At 38.1% G+C, this 16,449-nt stretch overlaps 1 protein-coding gene across 2 annotated transcripts in view; it reads left to right on the top strand.

The window, feature by feature from the left end:
• Positions 1–16,449, top strand: part of MALT1 (MALT1 paracaspase) — a 59,366-nt gene that overhangs the window by 31,236 nt on the left and 11,681 nt on the right. For both annotated transcript variants that reach the window (XM_070743500.1, XM_070743501.1), the window contains 5 exons: positions 1,734–1,763; positions 3,887–4,090; positions 10,734–10,911; positions 13,638–13,712; positions 16,202–16,329. In XM_070743500.1, coding sequence (XP_070599601.1) covers positions 1,734–1,763; positions 3,887–4,090; positions 10,734–10,911; positions 13,638–13,712; positions 16,202–16,329 — 615 coding nt within the window. The remainder of the gene's footprint in view (positions 1–1,733; positions 1,764–3,886; positions 4,091–10,733; positions 10,912–13,637; positions 13,713–16,201; positions 16,330–16,449) is intronic.

Raw genomic sequence — 16,449 nt, 5'->3', positions numbered from 1 at the left:
ATCTTACATTCCAAAAATTATTCAATTATTTAATATAATGTACTAATAACATTAAAATATAATTCTAGCCGACCACTAAAAAAACCCAGATAGCTACTTCTCACAAGCCCAAAAAATTATGATTATTTCAGTAGAGATAATTGAAATTTTACTTTTGTCACCAGCGTACAGATAATCCTCAACTTACAACCATTTGTTTAGCAACCATTCAAAGTCACAACAGCACCAATATATATGGGTTGGGCCGAGAGGCAAATAAGGAGCTGTGATGTTCCTTCAATACACCAGGGTGATTCAACACAAAAATATGAAACCTTTCCCTGGTGCAGAGCTGAAGGGATTGGATACTGTAGCCTAGAGGATAATTCTCTGCCTTACAAGGCAAAGGTTGCAGGTTCAAGTCCCAGTGGCTATGGCTAGCTGATGAGGCCAAAATAAGGACGAAATAGATCTATCCTAGTCTCCTTTAATTTTCAAATTCAGCAAAAAAAACACACAAAAAACACGTGACATATATATATATATATTTGTTTTGAAATTTTAAAATTTTAGCAAAAAACATGTGATACATACAGAATATAGTTGTTGGCTATGAATGAATTAACTGCCTTGAAATGGCCCTGGGTTGGGCCTAGAGCAAAAAGGAGCTGTGGCGTTCCTTCAATATACCAGGGTGATCCGACATAAAAAACATATGTGTGTGTGTGTGTGTGTGTGTGCAATCCTTACATTTATGATCATTGCAGCATCTCCATAATCACGTGATCAAAATTTGGATGCTTGAAACCAGCCTGTATTCACAATAGTTGCAGTATGTGAAGGTCATGTGACTGCCATATACATATATGCTGGCTTTCGACAAGCAAAATCAATGGGGAAGCGAGATTTGCTTAAGAATCATGTAATTCACTTAATTAATGAAGCGATTTTCTTTTTAAAAGATTGGCAAAAAAGGACGTATAATAGGCATGACTCGCTTAAAAACCACCTGGCTTAGCAACAGAAATTCTACTCCGGATTTTGGTTGTAAATTGAGGACTAGCTGTAATGCATATCCAATAATCTTACAAATTTATAAAATACAGTTCAGTCTAAGTAATGCTCAGTTTTAAAAGTCATCTGAGCAGAATTCCAATAGGAATTTAAATTGGGATCACTCTAGTGAACAGGAATATTACATTTTAAAAAGTTTAAAACACCAACATTTCCCTTCTTAAGAGCAAGAGTTATCCAAGCTGAAGAACGTTTGATTATTTGTAAAAAAAAAAAATTCCAATATTTTTATTAATTTTCTTAAAATAACATACAGACTTACAAACATTTAACATAGACTGTGGGGATGTACCATCCCCGCTTTTCTTAAAAGTATAAATACAGATACAAAAAAAGGAATACATGATTAAATGCGTAATTCAATGCTACTAATACAAAAATATCTAATAAGGAAAAAGTGATATTATAGAAAAAAGAAAAGTAGTTATAACTAATATAAAGTCAAACAATTTTATGTATATAAACTAAATCTAATATTAATCTCAATAAAAAGAAGAGAAAAATTTATACCAAAGTATCTATGCCTATTATTAATCTTCTATTGTTATTTTTTTTTCCTTATCTATCCATTCATAAACATTGTTCCATGTTTCATAAAATTTCGTTTCTTCTTGATTATTTGTAAATTTTATTGACATTGGCGAATCCAAAACTTTTTCCATTCTTTCTTTACAAAACAGATGTTGAACAATCAACTGAAAGACAGTTTGGTAAGTATCTTTACAGGTAATTCCTTTAAAAAAAAAAATATCAAAATGCTGCCCATCTCATTAATACCGCAATTCTGAACTGTTATAATACAGAGACGATGCTTGCTTGCTTATTTATTTATTTGTTTGTTTGTTTGTTTGTTTATTTGTTTGTTTGTTCGTTCATTTATTCGTTTGTTTGTTTGTTTCACTTATATGCCGCCCCTCTTACATATTTAAGGTAGTGTTTCCTAACTTAGCAGCTTTAAGATATGAATGGCTGTGAATTCTGGGAGTTGAAGTTCACATATTTTAAAATTGCCATGGTTGAGAAACACTGATCCAGGCTGTTTTTAACAAATGATAGAAGTTTTCCCATTCTCTAAAAATTCACTTCTCAATTCCAGATTGCTCATTTATCCAAGCAAAAAGAAACAGAGCAATATAATTCTGGCCAAGTTTAACACACACACACCCTCCAGATCAGTATTTTAACCATGAATTAAAAGAATTCTGTAAATTAAATGAAGAAAATCCTGTATTTGTAGTTTGTGATTGCTATCTGATGAAGTCTGCCTATTCTAGCCATGTTATATATTATATAACCCAAATCTCCTTATTTCATGTTTTATGGTATCGTAGTAATTTTCATAATTCGCTGATTTAGACTGCAGCTTCTTCTTACCATCCAATTTTGTCTTTGCTTAGCAGTAAGCAGATAAGGAAACAAGTTCTATTCTAGGTATACAAATTTAGAAATGTAGATTTATACTTCCTTATTATTTATTTAGATTTATATTCTGACTTTCTTCCAGGAATTTAAGATAGCTTACAGGGGTATTTTTCCATAGCAGCATAATGGAAGAACTCTCATGCAAGTTAAATTTTCTTTATACAAAGTTGACAGATCCAGAAGGGTTCACCAGTGGGAGAAAGACTGGTGGTACAAATTTTGAATTTGCAGGAGCAAATTCCATCACTGACTACATCTGTTTAACCTAAATTCAGCAGCAGTGCATTAAAATTTTAAATTAAATTAAATTTAAATTTCAAAAATTAAATTAAATTTTAAACCATACATGTTACTTTATAGGTACCGGTAATACCTTCATCATTGCTCAAGAATTATTGAAGTCTAAAAATAGTTTATTTTTAAAAAAATGTTTTCTTTTAACTTCAGAACTCCTAATACTTAAATTAAGTAATAAATTTGAGAAAGCTTAATTTCTTGATTCATTCTTTGTTTGAAATTTGGCATTTCAGCGAAGGTGTTTAAGCTCATTCTGAGAAAGGTTCCATTAGAATTTGATTCTTTGCTTGGCAAAGAACATTGTTTATACAAGGGATTTAAGCATAGGCGTGAACAATAAAAGGTCAGTGTATTTCCTTAGCACAATAAAATGCAAACTATTTGTATGATGCTACATAAGTATCCTCAGTGCAATGGAAACTAGCTGGGCTATTGAAACAAATGTAATGTTGGAATTTGCTTGTGCAAATTCAGAATTTGTACCATCAGTCTTTCTGTGTCAAGTTTGTATAAAGCAAATTTAAGTTGGATGAGAGTTCTTTCATGGTGCTGCTATGGAGAGATATCCTTTAAATTCATGAAAGAAAGGCAGATTATAAATCTAAATAAAAAGGAAGGATAAATCTATATATTGTAATAGCACATGCTATTTAAAAGTGATGCTCCCACCATTACTATAAAAACTGTCCAAGAAAGCTGAGATTATTCAAAGATGAGTCAAGAATCTGGAATTCCTATTCACAATTTTGTCAAACAATGAAAATAGAAAGCAAGATAGCATTTAACAAAATGCTAAATTCCCAACTATATTATATCTGGTAGTTTGCAGACAGTTTTGCTAATGTATACTTTCTCTTTGGATGAAATCCTATGCTATCTGTAAAAATAGGTCCATATTAAATCCCTCTTGGACTAATGCTTGCCCTTGCTTCTGTAGTTGATATTAATGTGTTTTGCCTCCTTCTCTCTAAGTACGCTTCATTACACATGGGGAGTTACTTATGTATAAGATACCATGAAGTCTTCCTATAAATTGTCATGCATGTTAATTTCTTTGCATGCATACTTGATGGAAAAGCTATTTACAAACATGCTTTGGTTTCTCCCTTCGTAGCGGTAGATAAAGTGGCACTACTGATGGGGAATATGAGCTACTATAACCATCCCAAACTCAAGGCTCCATTAGTTGATGTTTACGAACTGACTAACTTGCTGAGGCAGATGGACTTTAAAGTCGTCTCCTTGCTGGATCTGACCGAACCTGAGATGCGGAATGCGGTGGATGAATTCTTACTTCTCCTGGACAAAGGTGTCTACGGTAAGAGTTTGTAATTTGGGGTCCAGTCAAGCTAAGTTTCAGTTTCATTGTATGGTTATCTTATTTGGCCACATTTGGGTTTCTACAATGAGGAGGGAATTGGACTGGCTAGCACAGTGATGGCGAACCTATGGCACGGGTGCCACAGGTGGTACGCGGAGCCATATCTGCTGGCATGCAAGCTGTTGCCCTAGCTCAGCTCCAACGTGCATGTGTGTGCCGGCCAGCTGATATTTTGGCTCACTGAATTTCAAGTAGTCCTTTAGATCTTGTCGGGATGCTTGCTCTTCATCCTAAGTAACTATGCTTGGGCACTAAATTTTAAACTGATTCATACTTAGAATTTAAATACTGCTACTAGGAAGTACCTAAGACAGTGATGGCGAACCTTTTTTTCCTCCGGTGCTGAAAGAGTGTGGGCACAAGCACGAGAGCCCACACCAATAATTCAATGCTTGGGGAGGGTGAAAACAGCTTCCCCTGCCCTCCGGTGGCCCTCTGGAGGCCGGAAACGGCCTGTTTCTCAACTTCTGGTAGGCCCAATAGGCTCATGTTTCACCCTCCCCGGGCTCCCAAGGCTTCCCCTGGACCAAGGGATGGTAAAAGCGCCCTCCCCCATCACCCCTAGAGGCTCTCTGGAAGCCACAAATGCCCTCCCAGAGTCTCTGTGCGAGCCCAAAATCAGCTGGCTGGCACACATGCACATTGGAGCAAGGGCTCGCGTGCCAGCAGATATGGCTCCTCGTGTCACCTGTGGCACCCGTGCCATAGGTTCGGCATCACTGACCTAAGAAATGGCCTTAAAATGTGATAATACAGTTATTAAATATTTATTGGTTATTATTATTATTAAATTTGAAATGCCTGTTTATATGAGCCGGGGTGGCGCAGCAGGTAGAGTGCTGTACTGCAGGCCACTGAAGCTGACTTGTAGATCTGAAGGTCAGCGGTTCAAATCTCATCACCGGCTCAAGGTTGACTCAGCCTTCCATCCTTCCGAGGTGGGTAAAATGAGGACCCGGATTGTGGGGGCAATAGCCTAGCTCTGTTTAAAAAAAAGTGATATTGCTAACATGTTGTAAGCCACCCTGAGTCTAAGGAGAAGGGCTGCATAAAAATTGAATGAATAGATAGATAGATAGATAGATAGATAGATAGATAGATAGATAGATAAATTTAACAAATCAATAAATTAAATTAAATTTGATTTGACTTTGATCTTCCCACCACTGCAGTCTAGTGTTTTTGGACTGTTTTCACATTGGAATGCAGCTTTCAGTCTGTAAATATTTTTCCTATTCATTTTGTGTACACATGTGAAAATGTCTTTTGCTCAATCTGTTTAATCAAGCATGCTCTACCCAATGCACCTCTCTTTCATGTTCTTTTTGCCGTCACTCAATCTTTTAAATGAAGAGGCTGTGGGCTAAAACCTCTCAAATCATCGATACTCCTCTTACACGCCTGTTACTTTTTCGAACGGATCGAAAAATCCCCACTTTGGAAATCTCACCAGTATATTTATTTTTCGTAGTCATTATAAATATTCTTCACCAGGCCAGGATAGGAAGACCCCGGCTCCTAATAGTACATAAATATAGCCACGCATTGGTTCGAGTCGGACGTGTCTGCGCCATAGATGCTAGCACACAATGTGAAGTGGTTAATATACGCAGCTTTCTCATTGATCAGATGCTCAATGCTTGATTCACTTAGTTCCTCCTGATCTGACATTCAGAATGCCTTTCGCTCTTCCTGTGCCTGAGCCAACAATCGCTCTGACAGGAAGATTTATTGTAATAGCACTCACAGCTTTTCAGACCACAGCATTCTCTGACAATCCTTTTTAGCAGCGGCTTGTCAGGAACATTGAGATCAATTGCGGCTGTTGGTGGGATGTTGCGGCTCAGGCACGCTTGTATCCACTAACTTCGGGTTCCTGGCGTGATTTTTATTTATTTATTTTTAGATTGAATGTGCATACCCGCCCAGCTTGTACATAGGTAATTCCGGATGGCTTATAAAATTTCAAAAAGCCATGGTATAATAAAACTCATTAAAAACTCATTACAAGAATGGTGGAAGGTCTTAAGCATAAAACGTATCAGGAAAGACTTAATGAACTCAATCTGTAAAGTCTGGAGGACAGAAGGAAAAGGGGGAACATGATCGAAACATTTAAATATGTTAAAGGGTTAAATAAGGTTCAGGAGGGAAGTGTTTTTAATAGGAAAGTGAACACAAGAACAAGGGGACACAATCTGAAGTTAGTTGGGGGAAAGATCAAAAGCAACGTGAGGAAATATTATTTCACTGAAAGAGTAGTAGATCCTTGGAACAAACTTCCAGCAGACGTGGTTGGTAAATCCACAGTAACTGAATTTAAAAATGCCTGGAATAAACATATATCCATTGTAAGATAAAATACAGGAAATAGTATAAGGGCAGACTAGATGGACCATGAGGTCTTTTTCTGCCGTCAGTCTTCTATGTTTCTATGTTTCTAAAAAGAAAAAACCATCCAGGCCCACCTCCCATGGCAGCAACAGCACAATCAAATCAACCACTTGATCGCTCCCACTCCATTTGTGGGCCCGCTGCCAAATCTATGTTTTTAGGACTTTTCAGGAAAGTAAAAGTGTGGGAGTCAATCATACCTCAGGGGAGAATGACGTTCCATTAAAGAAGGGGCCACCACTGAGAAGGCCTTTTTTTCAAGGCCCGATTAATGGCAGCCCCTAATTAAGGAAACCCAAAGCATGTCCCGCCTTCCTGTCTTGTTGGGCCAAGTAGGTATCAGAAAATATTTTAATATTTTAATTAAATATTTTGAAAGTTCTAGGTCACAACCTATGAAAATCAAAACACAGCAGAAACAGAACCATGTTCGTTATCATGGGCTCTTCAGAATCCATATGATAACAGAAACATAGAAGACTGACGGCAGAAAAAGACCTCATGGTCCATCTAGTCTGCCCTTATACTATTTTCTGTATTTTATCTTAGGATAGATATATGTTCATCCCAGGCATGTTTAAATTCAGATACTGTGGATTTATCTACCACGTTTGCTGGAAGTTTGTTCCAAGCATCTACTACTCTTTCAGTAAAATAATATTTTCTCATATTGCTTTTGATCTTTCCCCCAACTAACTTCAGATTGTGTCCCCTTGTTCTTGTATTCACTTTCCTATTAAAAACACTTCCCTCCTGGACCTTATTTAACCCTTTAACATATTTAAATGTTTCGATCATGTCCCCCCTTTTCCTTCTGTCCTACAGACTAAATATTATCTACATCTGATATTATCTACAAATTATTTAACAACAAAAAAATGTTTTGCATGGTCGAAGGACAGAAGGAAAAGGGGGGACATGATCGAAACATTTAAATATATTAAAGGGTTAAATAAGGTCCAGGAGGGAAGTGTTTTTAATAGGAAAGTGAACACAAGAACAAGGGGGCACAATCTGAAGTTAGTTGGAGGAAAGATCAAAAGCAACATGAGAAAATATTATTTTACTGAAAGAGTAGTAGATCCTTGGAACAAACTTCCAGCAGACGTGGTAGATAAATCCACAGTAACTGAATTTAAACATGCCTGGGATAAACATATATCCATCCTAAGATAAAATACAGAAAATAGTATAAGGGCAGACTAGATGGACCATGAGGTCTTTTTCTGCCATCAGACTTCTATGTTTCTATGAATATTAAGTAAACTTCTCCAAAGCCCGTGAAATGTTCTACAGCTTATAGCTAAAGTTTTTTTTTTAAAGACTTTTTATTCAAGTTGCACTGTTTAGGGAGGGGGGGAAAAGATTCAATACCACTTCCTTTCAAAAAGCATTTTTGTCAAAATTAGCTTGACTCCTGGGCACTTAACAGATATTTGCAGGCGGATTTCTTGGCCGCAATACGGAAGTGGTTTGCTTCTGCATTGCGTTTTTCTGACTTGTTCTTCATTTAATTGAGTGAACATTCCTTGCACACTCTGAATCAAGGGAGGATGATGTTAGAGCTACCACCAATGGTGATATCTGGGTATTATGAGCACTGAGGTTCAATACAAAACATCTTTAAACTCATGCAACACTATGTTGGGGTGAGCAGGCTGGATTAATGCACAACATCTTTTACAACCAGCCGAAGTGGGTCCTTTTCCTAACACCTTGTGAAAAGGGAACTACACGGAGACACAGTGTAAGTCACAGGAAAAGCCAGACCAGAAACCTCTAAAAAGGGATGTCACCAGGCTAAGCCAGACCAAACCCATAGGGCAATGATTTTCAACCTTTTTTGAGCTGCGGCACATTTTTTTACATTTACAAAACCATGGGGCACATTGGGGGGGGGGGGGGCGCTAAAAAAAGTTTGGACAAAAAAATTCTCTCTTCCTCCCTTTCGCTCTATTTCTCTCCCTCCCTCTTTCTCTCCCTTCCTCTTTTTTCTCTCTCTCTCCATCCCTCTTTCTCCCTTCCTCTTTTTTGCTCTCTTTCTCTCTCCCTCCTTACCTCCCTCTCTTTCTCTCTCTTTCTTTCTTTCTTTCTTTCTCTCTCTTTCTCTCTTGCTCTCTCTCTTGCTCTCTCTCTCTTTCTTTCTTTCTTTCTCTCTCTTGTTCTCTTTTTCTTTCTTTCTTTCTTTCTTTCTTTCTCTCTCTTTCTCTCTCTCTTGTTTTCTTTCTCTCTCTCTTGCTTGCTTGCTTTCTCTCTCTCTTGCTCTTTCTCTCTCTCTCTCTCTCTCTTTCTTTCTCTCTCTGAGCTTCGCGGCACACCTGACCATGTCTCACGGCACACTAGTGTGCCACGGCACACTGGTTGAAAAACACTGCCATAGGGAAACTAGAAACTGCTAAAGAAATCAGGGGAATAGGGAAACTAGAAACTGCCAAAGAAATTAGAATAAGAAGTAGAAACATAAAAATAGATATCCCTAAGAAAAGAACCAAGCCACAGTAATTAGAAAAGCCAAACACCCTGAAAAAGAAAATACCAAAATCATTGTAAAATACAAACAAGATACAGGGCATGCAGGAAGAAATAATTAAATCACAAAAGAACAGAAAAACTGAGACATGGCACCAGGAAGTAAGAGATTAGCTCTAAAACATAACTTGGGAAAAAAACAGGACCCCAAATTTGGAATAATAAAAAATGATACTTAAGGCTCATCTACACCTCTCTGCAGATTCAAACAGGCTCCCCCTCCCAAAAAAAGTTCACTTTGGATATGGAGGGAAAAAACAAATACAAACCAGGATGAGAAAAGTGGAAATTGGACCCAAAAGAAAAGAGTATAAAACCCACGAAGTTTGCAGTAGGAAGCTGTTTGCTTGTGCTGAACTAGTCTCTCTTTGCTTTCCTCCAATAAACTGCTTTCTGGTAGCTGGCCTTTCGAGATTATTTCTAACGTTTGCAAAGGGGTTTTTCCCCAGCCGGGAACGAACAAGGAATTTTCTTCCAACAATCTCAAACATTTTTTATTAAATTATTAAGTAGCATAAAATAAAAACATAAAAGTAAATAGAGGAACATTAAGGGAGGAGGAGGAAAAGTAAAGACAAGTGGAGAAGTGTAGGAAAAAGAAAAGGGGGGAAAAAGCATTGACCACTGACTCTCTTGATGCAGTAAAATAAAACTTCAAGTTTGAACTTTTTGTTTTTCCACTATAATATAAACTTTCTCATTTCTATAAAGATCTATCACTCTAATCTGTAAAAAACCCAAAGTCAAAGTTGCATTCTTTTCTACATCAAGCACAAAATTCAGAAGCGGTTTCCATATGGAAACAAAACGACTTGTATTCTTTTCTTTAATCAGAGTAGTCAGTTTTGCTATTTTAGCCAACTTCATCAACTTCTGCAACCATGCTTCTGTGGTAGGTATAAAGGTGTCTTTCCATTTTTGCCCCTCTACCATATTTTTTGGAGTATAAGACACACCTTAGTTTTTTGGGAGGAAAATAGAAGGGGAAATCTGCCTACCGGGTATTCTTCTGGCTAGTATCCTTAGTCTGGTCAGCTTCAGCACATTATTTTAACCCCTGGTTAGGGCTTAAAAAAAACACTTTTTTGGAGAGAGTAACAATGAAAGAGCTTGCAAGCCAGTAAGACCTAGAAATATTGTTAGCACATGGTTAGGGCTGTAAAGAAACTTATTTGGGGCAAATAGAGCAATGAAAAAAAGCCTGCAAAACTTAGGACTGGAAAAACATTCTTTGGAGAGTGTAACAATAAAAGAGGCTGCAAGGTAAGAGCTGGGAAGATTGTTAGCATCTAGTTAGGGCTGGGGAAAAAGCTTCCCCCCCCCCCCAAAAAAAAGGCTACATTCAGAGTATAAGACGCACCCAACTTTTCAGCCTCTTTTAGGGAGGAAAAAAGTGTGTTTTATACTCCAAAAAATACGGTAACAATCTTGCTGCTGTCAATATGTATAGTGACAAAGTTCCAGATTTTTCCTCCTGTTAGTCCCAAAAGGAAAAGTTCTGGTTTCATTTCTATTTGTATTCTATCTTATCCTAATATCTTGACCTAAATTCTTTGTTTGTTTAGCAGTGGAATTAAATGAATTGTGTTGCTTAGCAATCTTGCTTAATACAATTGTTAAAAGTGTTTTGGTTTTCTCCCCCCCCCCCTCGCCCCAGGTCTATTATATTATGCTGGCCATGGCTATGAAAATTACGGTAATAGTTTTATGGTTCCTATTGATGCTCCAAATCCCTATCGAGCTGCAAACTGTCTTTGTGTACAAAACATCCTCAAATTGATGCAAGAAAAGGATACTGGCCTCAATGTATTTTTACTGGATATGTGCAGAAAAAGGTATGACATTGCTTTCAACACTGAATAATTCAATCCCGATAATTCAGGGTTGAAGATACATAGCTATATGGATTCTACAGACAGAAGCATGTTAAATCAGCTAAATACATGTTTCACAATTTTCCAGTTCTTGGGAAATTATTATTATTATTTATTAGATTTGTATGCCGCCCCTCTCCGCAGACTTGGGGTGGCTCACAACAATAATAAAACAATGTATAACAAATCTAATAATTAAAAGTAACTAAAAACCCTTTATTAAAAAGCAAAACATACACACAAACATACCATGCATAAACTGTATAGGCCCAGGGGAGATGTCTCAATTCCCCCATGCCTGATGGCAGAGGTGGGTTTTAAGGAGTTTACGAAAGGCAAGGATGGTGGGGGCAATTCTAATCTTTGGGGGGAGCTGGTTCCAGAAGGTCAGGGCCACCACAGACAAGGCTCTTCCCCTGGGTCCTGCCAAACGACATTGTTTAGTCGACGGAACCCGGAGAAGCCCAACTCTGTGGGACCTAACTGGTCGCTGGGATTATTTTTTTTTGCACTACCTGACCCTGTGGTTTCTTCCCCAAACCCCCAAAACTTTAAACTTAGATTGTCTACAGTCGACCTCACCCCGTTTCTAAGAGGTCGTAAGGTGTGTGCATAAGCGCACCACTGTGCTTACTGTCCCTGTCCTATTGTCTTCTTTTATCGTTACTTTTTACTTATGTTATAAGTAACATACAAACTACTACTATCCTATACATGTCTGACAAATAAATAAAATAAATAATATTATTCTACTTAATGAACACCACAATAACGATGGTATTCTAAATTAGTTGAAGTTTCTGAACTGTGCTTTCAAGGACTTTGCAGATACTGTAGTAAACCAGTCATGTGTGATTGCACCAAGCTGTTCAGGACACTAATTCATTAAAAATAGATTGTAACAGTATTTTAACCAGACAATCAAAATGGTAATAGAGTTGGCTATTTCAACCAACTACTGTCTGATATGTAGAAGAAAGATAAATGCATAATGGAAAAGGGCTTATAAGGGTCTAGAAGTGAAGCAAGCACTATATGAGACCAAAATCTCTTGGTTAAAGAAAACTGGAATATTCAGATTGCTTCCAAATGACAGATTCCTAATATTTTCAGCATATTATAACAGGATCCAGACGTTTAATTATGTGATTATCTAATATTGTAAATCTCTTTTCTTCCCTGACTGAAAGAGAGTTTTAGGTCCTTGCTATATATCACTTTCTCCAAAGATTGTAGCATATATGAAATGGCTTAAAAGACTGAATTTTAGATTCTAGTCCTGTTCTTCAAGACTTGCCTTCATTCTCTCCTTTAATTAAAAAACACCATGAATTTTTTACCAAGCTGATAGAAACACTTCTTCCTAAGTACACATTGCAGGGGTGTGTTCTAACTTACCTTACCACTGCATGGGCAGTGCCAAAAACCCGATCTCTGTATATGCGCAGAAGCCAAAAAGAAAATGGTGGTGTCTATTACACCGCTAAGAGACCCGGTTTGTGGGTGTGGCTAGCCAGCCATCACTCCTGGTTCGGCGAGCGGGGGGAAATTCCTTCTACCGGTTTCATAGATCTAGTCCAAACCGGGAACAACCCACCTCTGATCCATTCGCAGACTCTTCCAAGCGAGTTAAAGAAAAAGATTTGGAAATAAATAACAATATGCAGGAGTCATGTTAAATTGCGCTAAATTAAGTAAATTAACTTATGAATTACAGAATAAACAAAATAAGAACTAGTACAGAGTGTGGGAGAAACTGTATAATTGGATAGGAAAAAAAATAAGAAAGGTAATTAGTATTAAAGGGAAAAAAATAAAGTAACAAAAACAGAATTGTAAAATATTCATCATTAAGTAAACTATTATGTATATATACAGTGATACCTCGTCTTACAAACGCCTCATCATACAAACTTTTCGAGATACAAACCCGGGGTTTAAGATTTTTTTGCCTCTTCTTACAAACTATTTTCACCTTACAAACCCACCGCGGCCGCTGGGATGCCCCGCCTCCAGACTTCCGTTGCCAGCGAAGCGCCCGTTTTTGCGCCACTGAGATTCCCCTGGGGCTCCCCTCCAGCGAGGGGAGCCTCAGTGAAATCGCAGCATTGCAAAAAACACAGAGGTCCAGAGGTGGTGTTTCGAGGACATCGGTGTTTTTGCGCTGCTGGGATTTCACTGATGCTTCCTTCGCTGGGAAACCCCACCTCCGGACTTCCGTTGCCAGCGAAGTGCTCATTTTTGTGATGCTGGGATTCCCCTGCACCATCACAAAAACACGGAAGTCCAGAGGTGGGGTTTCCCATGGAGGGAAGCCTCGGGGGAATCCCAGCAGCGCAAAAACGGGCGCTTCGGCTGGCAAAAGGGGTGAATTTTGGGCTTGCACGCATTAATCGCTTTTCCATTGATTCCTATGGGAAACATGGTTTCATCTTACAAACTTTTCATCTTAAGAACCTCATCCTGGAACCAATTAAGTTTGTAAGACAAGGTATCACTGTATAGATATATATAAATGTTTTATGTTGTTTGTTCATTTGTTGGTATTATAACCAAAATAAAAATATTTAAAAAAACCCCAATATGCAGGAGTCATTAAAAACATTAAGCGATCTATTCTTCTTTGAATATTCTATTCTGATTCAGCCTTTTTTTTTTGATGATTTTGATTCTTGTGTTTATTGAAGGAATGAATATGACAATACCGTTCTCGTCTTGGATGCCTTGAAGGTTACAGCTAACATTGTTTTTGGATATGCCACGTAAGAATAGCTATTGAAGTATTTATTTTTTGGAAGTATGGTAGCTTATTTTAATTTCTAACTAATGATAATCTCTGTTATCTTTGAGTATTAGATGAATAATATTCTGATTAGGCTTTACCAATGCTTTATAACAGGGGGCTCCAACCTTGGCAACTTTAAGCTTGGTGGACTTCAACTCCCAGAATTCTGGGAGTTGAAGTCCGTCAGGTGTAAAGTTAGAAACATAGAAGACTGACGGCAGAAAAAGACCTCATGGTCCATCTAGTCTGCCCTTATACTATTTCCTGTGTTTTATCTTAGGATGGATATATGTTTATCCCAGGCATGTTTAAATTCAGTTACTGTGGATTTACCAACCACGTCTGCTGGAAGTTTGTTCCAAGGATCTACTACTCTTTCAGTGAAATAATATTTCCTCACATTGCTTTTGATCTTTCCCCCAACTAACTTCAGATTGTGTCCCCTTGTTCTTGTGTTCACTTTCCTATTAAAAACACTTTCCTCCTGAACCTTATTTAACCCTTTAACATATTTAAATGTTTCGATTATGTCCCCCCTTTTCCTTCTGTCCTCCAGACTATACAGATTGAGTTCATTAAGTCTTTTCTGATACGTTTTATGCTTAAGACCTTCCACCATTCTTGTAGCCCGTCTTTGGACCTGTTCCATTTTGTCAATATCTTTTTGTAGGTGAGGTCTCCAGAACTGAACACAGTATTGCAAACGTGGTCTCACCAGTGCTCTATATAAGGGGACCACAATCTCCCTCTTCCTGCTTGTTATACCTCTAGCTATGCAGCCAAGCATCCTACTTGCTTTTCCTACTGCCCGACCACACTACTCACCCATTTTGAGATTGTCAGAAATCACTACCCCTAAATCCTTCTCTTCTGAAGTTTTTGCTAACACAGTTGCCAAAGTTGGAGACTTTGCATGTTAGAGGTTAAAATCTGTTTTTATTCATGATCGTTATTTAAACTGAGCGGGCATCAAGAGATATTTTTCATTGTCAAAGTCACGGACACGACTTTCAGTATTAAAAAATATTGAAATATTAAACTCATAAGTCTCATTTCTTCCCTGCAGAAGAAATAATTGCCTGTACCTGTTGATCTGAATATTAGCGTCTTTTTAGCCACTTGATGAAAAACATGTTTTTAAGACTGAGGAGACTTGTGTTTAGTCCAGTGTGAGACATCTTACTATCTAGATTGTTTTTTCCCCCGTGTTGAAGAAAAGAACACATTAATCCTCAGCTATGCTGAGAAATCCCCTGAATTCTAAATAGCAGCTATTATTCTTCTTTGAGGGAAGAAAAATGGAGAGAGATTTTTTAAGGCCACATAAAGTATCCATGACAAGAGGTGGGTTTGAATCCAGATGAGATCCTATTTATAAAAACAATTGGTTCTCAGAACTTGGAGGACTGTTATTTTTCAGACTTGACTGCTATGTCCTCTGACACCATGGCTATTCATTTGTCTTATGAGCCAGTATATATGTGGGAAGGGTTCACTATTGGCTTCCGCCTCAGGAAGAAATACTATTATGTGTAGATAGGGGTTTTTTCAGACTCTTTCCCTGTGTGCCAAATAGTCACTGTGAAGAATGAAGCTGGCCTGCTCAGTCCGTCCATCCATTGAAAGAGTTAATTTGATGGCATTTGGCCTGTTGACATATTCCAGGGCCCCCCAAACTTGGCAACTTTAAGACCTGTGGACTTCAACACCCAAAATTCTGGGAATTGAAGTCCACAAGCTATGCTAGCTGGAGAATTCTGGGAGTTGAAGTCCACAAGCTATGCTAGCTGGAGAATTCTGGGAGTTGAAGTCCACAAACTATGCTAGCTGGAGAATTCTGGAAGTTGAAGTCCACAAGTCCACAAGCTATGCTGGCTGAGAATTCTGGGAGATGAAGTCCACAAGTCCACAAGATATGCTGGCTGGAGAATTCTGGGAGTTGAAGTCCACAAATCCACAAGATATGCTGGCTGAGAATTCTGGGAGATGAAGTCGACAAGTCCACAAGATATGCTAGCTGGAGAATTCTGGAAGTTGAAGTCCACAAGCTATGATGGCTGGAGAATTCTGGGAGTTGAAGTCCACAAGTCCACAAACTATGCTGGCTGGAGAATTCTGGGAGTTGAAGTCCACAAGCTATGCTTGCTGGAGAATTCTGGGAGTTGAAGTCCACAAGTCTTAAAGTTGCCAAGTTTGAAGACCTCTGACATAGTCAATTATTTTCTATCTGTCTGGTCAATTTGAATAATTAGCAATATTCCTGCTGCACCATCTGAAGAAACACATTGACTGTCAATCAGTGTTGCTTCCTAAGTGGACGGTTTGATTTCACAGAAGTTTGATTTACTTGAAGTTATATTCTGTTTTTTAAGTGTTCCCTTGATTTTTTGGGAGCAGTGTAGTTTAGTTGCTGTGTGATAAAGATGCCTTTCCATCTATGGTGCTAACATGCTGTCTACATCTAAGGTGCCAAGGGGCAGAAGCTTTTGAAATTCAGCAGTCTGGATTGGCCAATGGGATTTTCATGAAGTTTTTGAAAGAGCGCTTATTAGAGGACAAGAAAATTACTGTGCTGCTGGATGGTGTGGCAGAAGGTGAGAAAAACCTTCTGTTTTGCTGATGTTTATGGATTAATTGTACAATAGTCCTTGTTTAACAATTGCTCGTTCGGTGACAACGAGCAATATCTCCGAGACCATCTTCTGCCGCACGAA

The sequence above is a fragment of the Erythrolamprus reginae genome, chromosome 2 (genome assembly GCF_031021105.1).
Source record: "Erythrolamprus reginae isolate rEryReg1 chromosome 2, rEryReg1.hap1, whole genome shotgun sequence".
NCBI lineage: Eukaryota > Metazoa > Chordata > Lepidosauria > Squamata > Dipsadidae > Erythrolamprus > Erythrolamprus reginae.
This window is presented reverse-complemented; position numbering and strand designations above follow the sequence as displayed.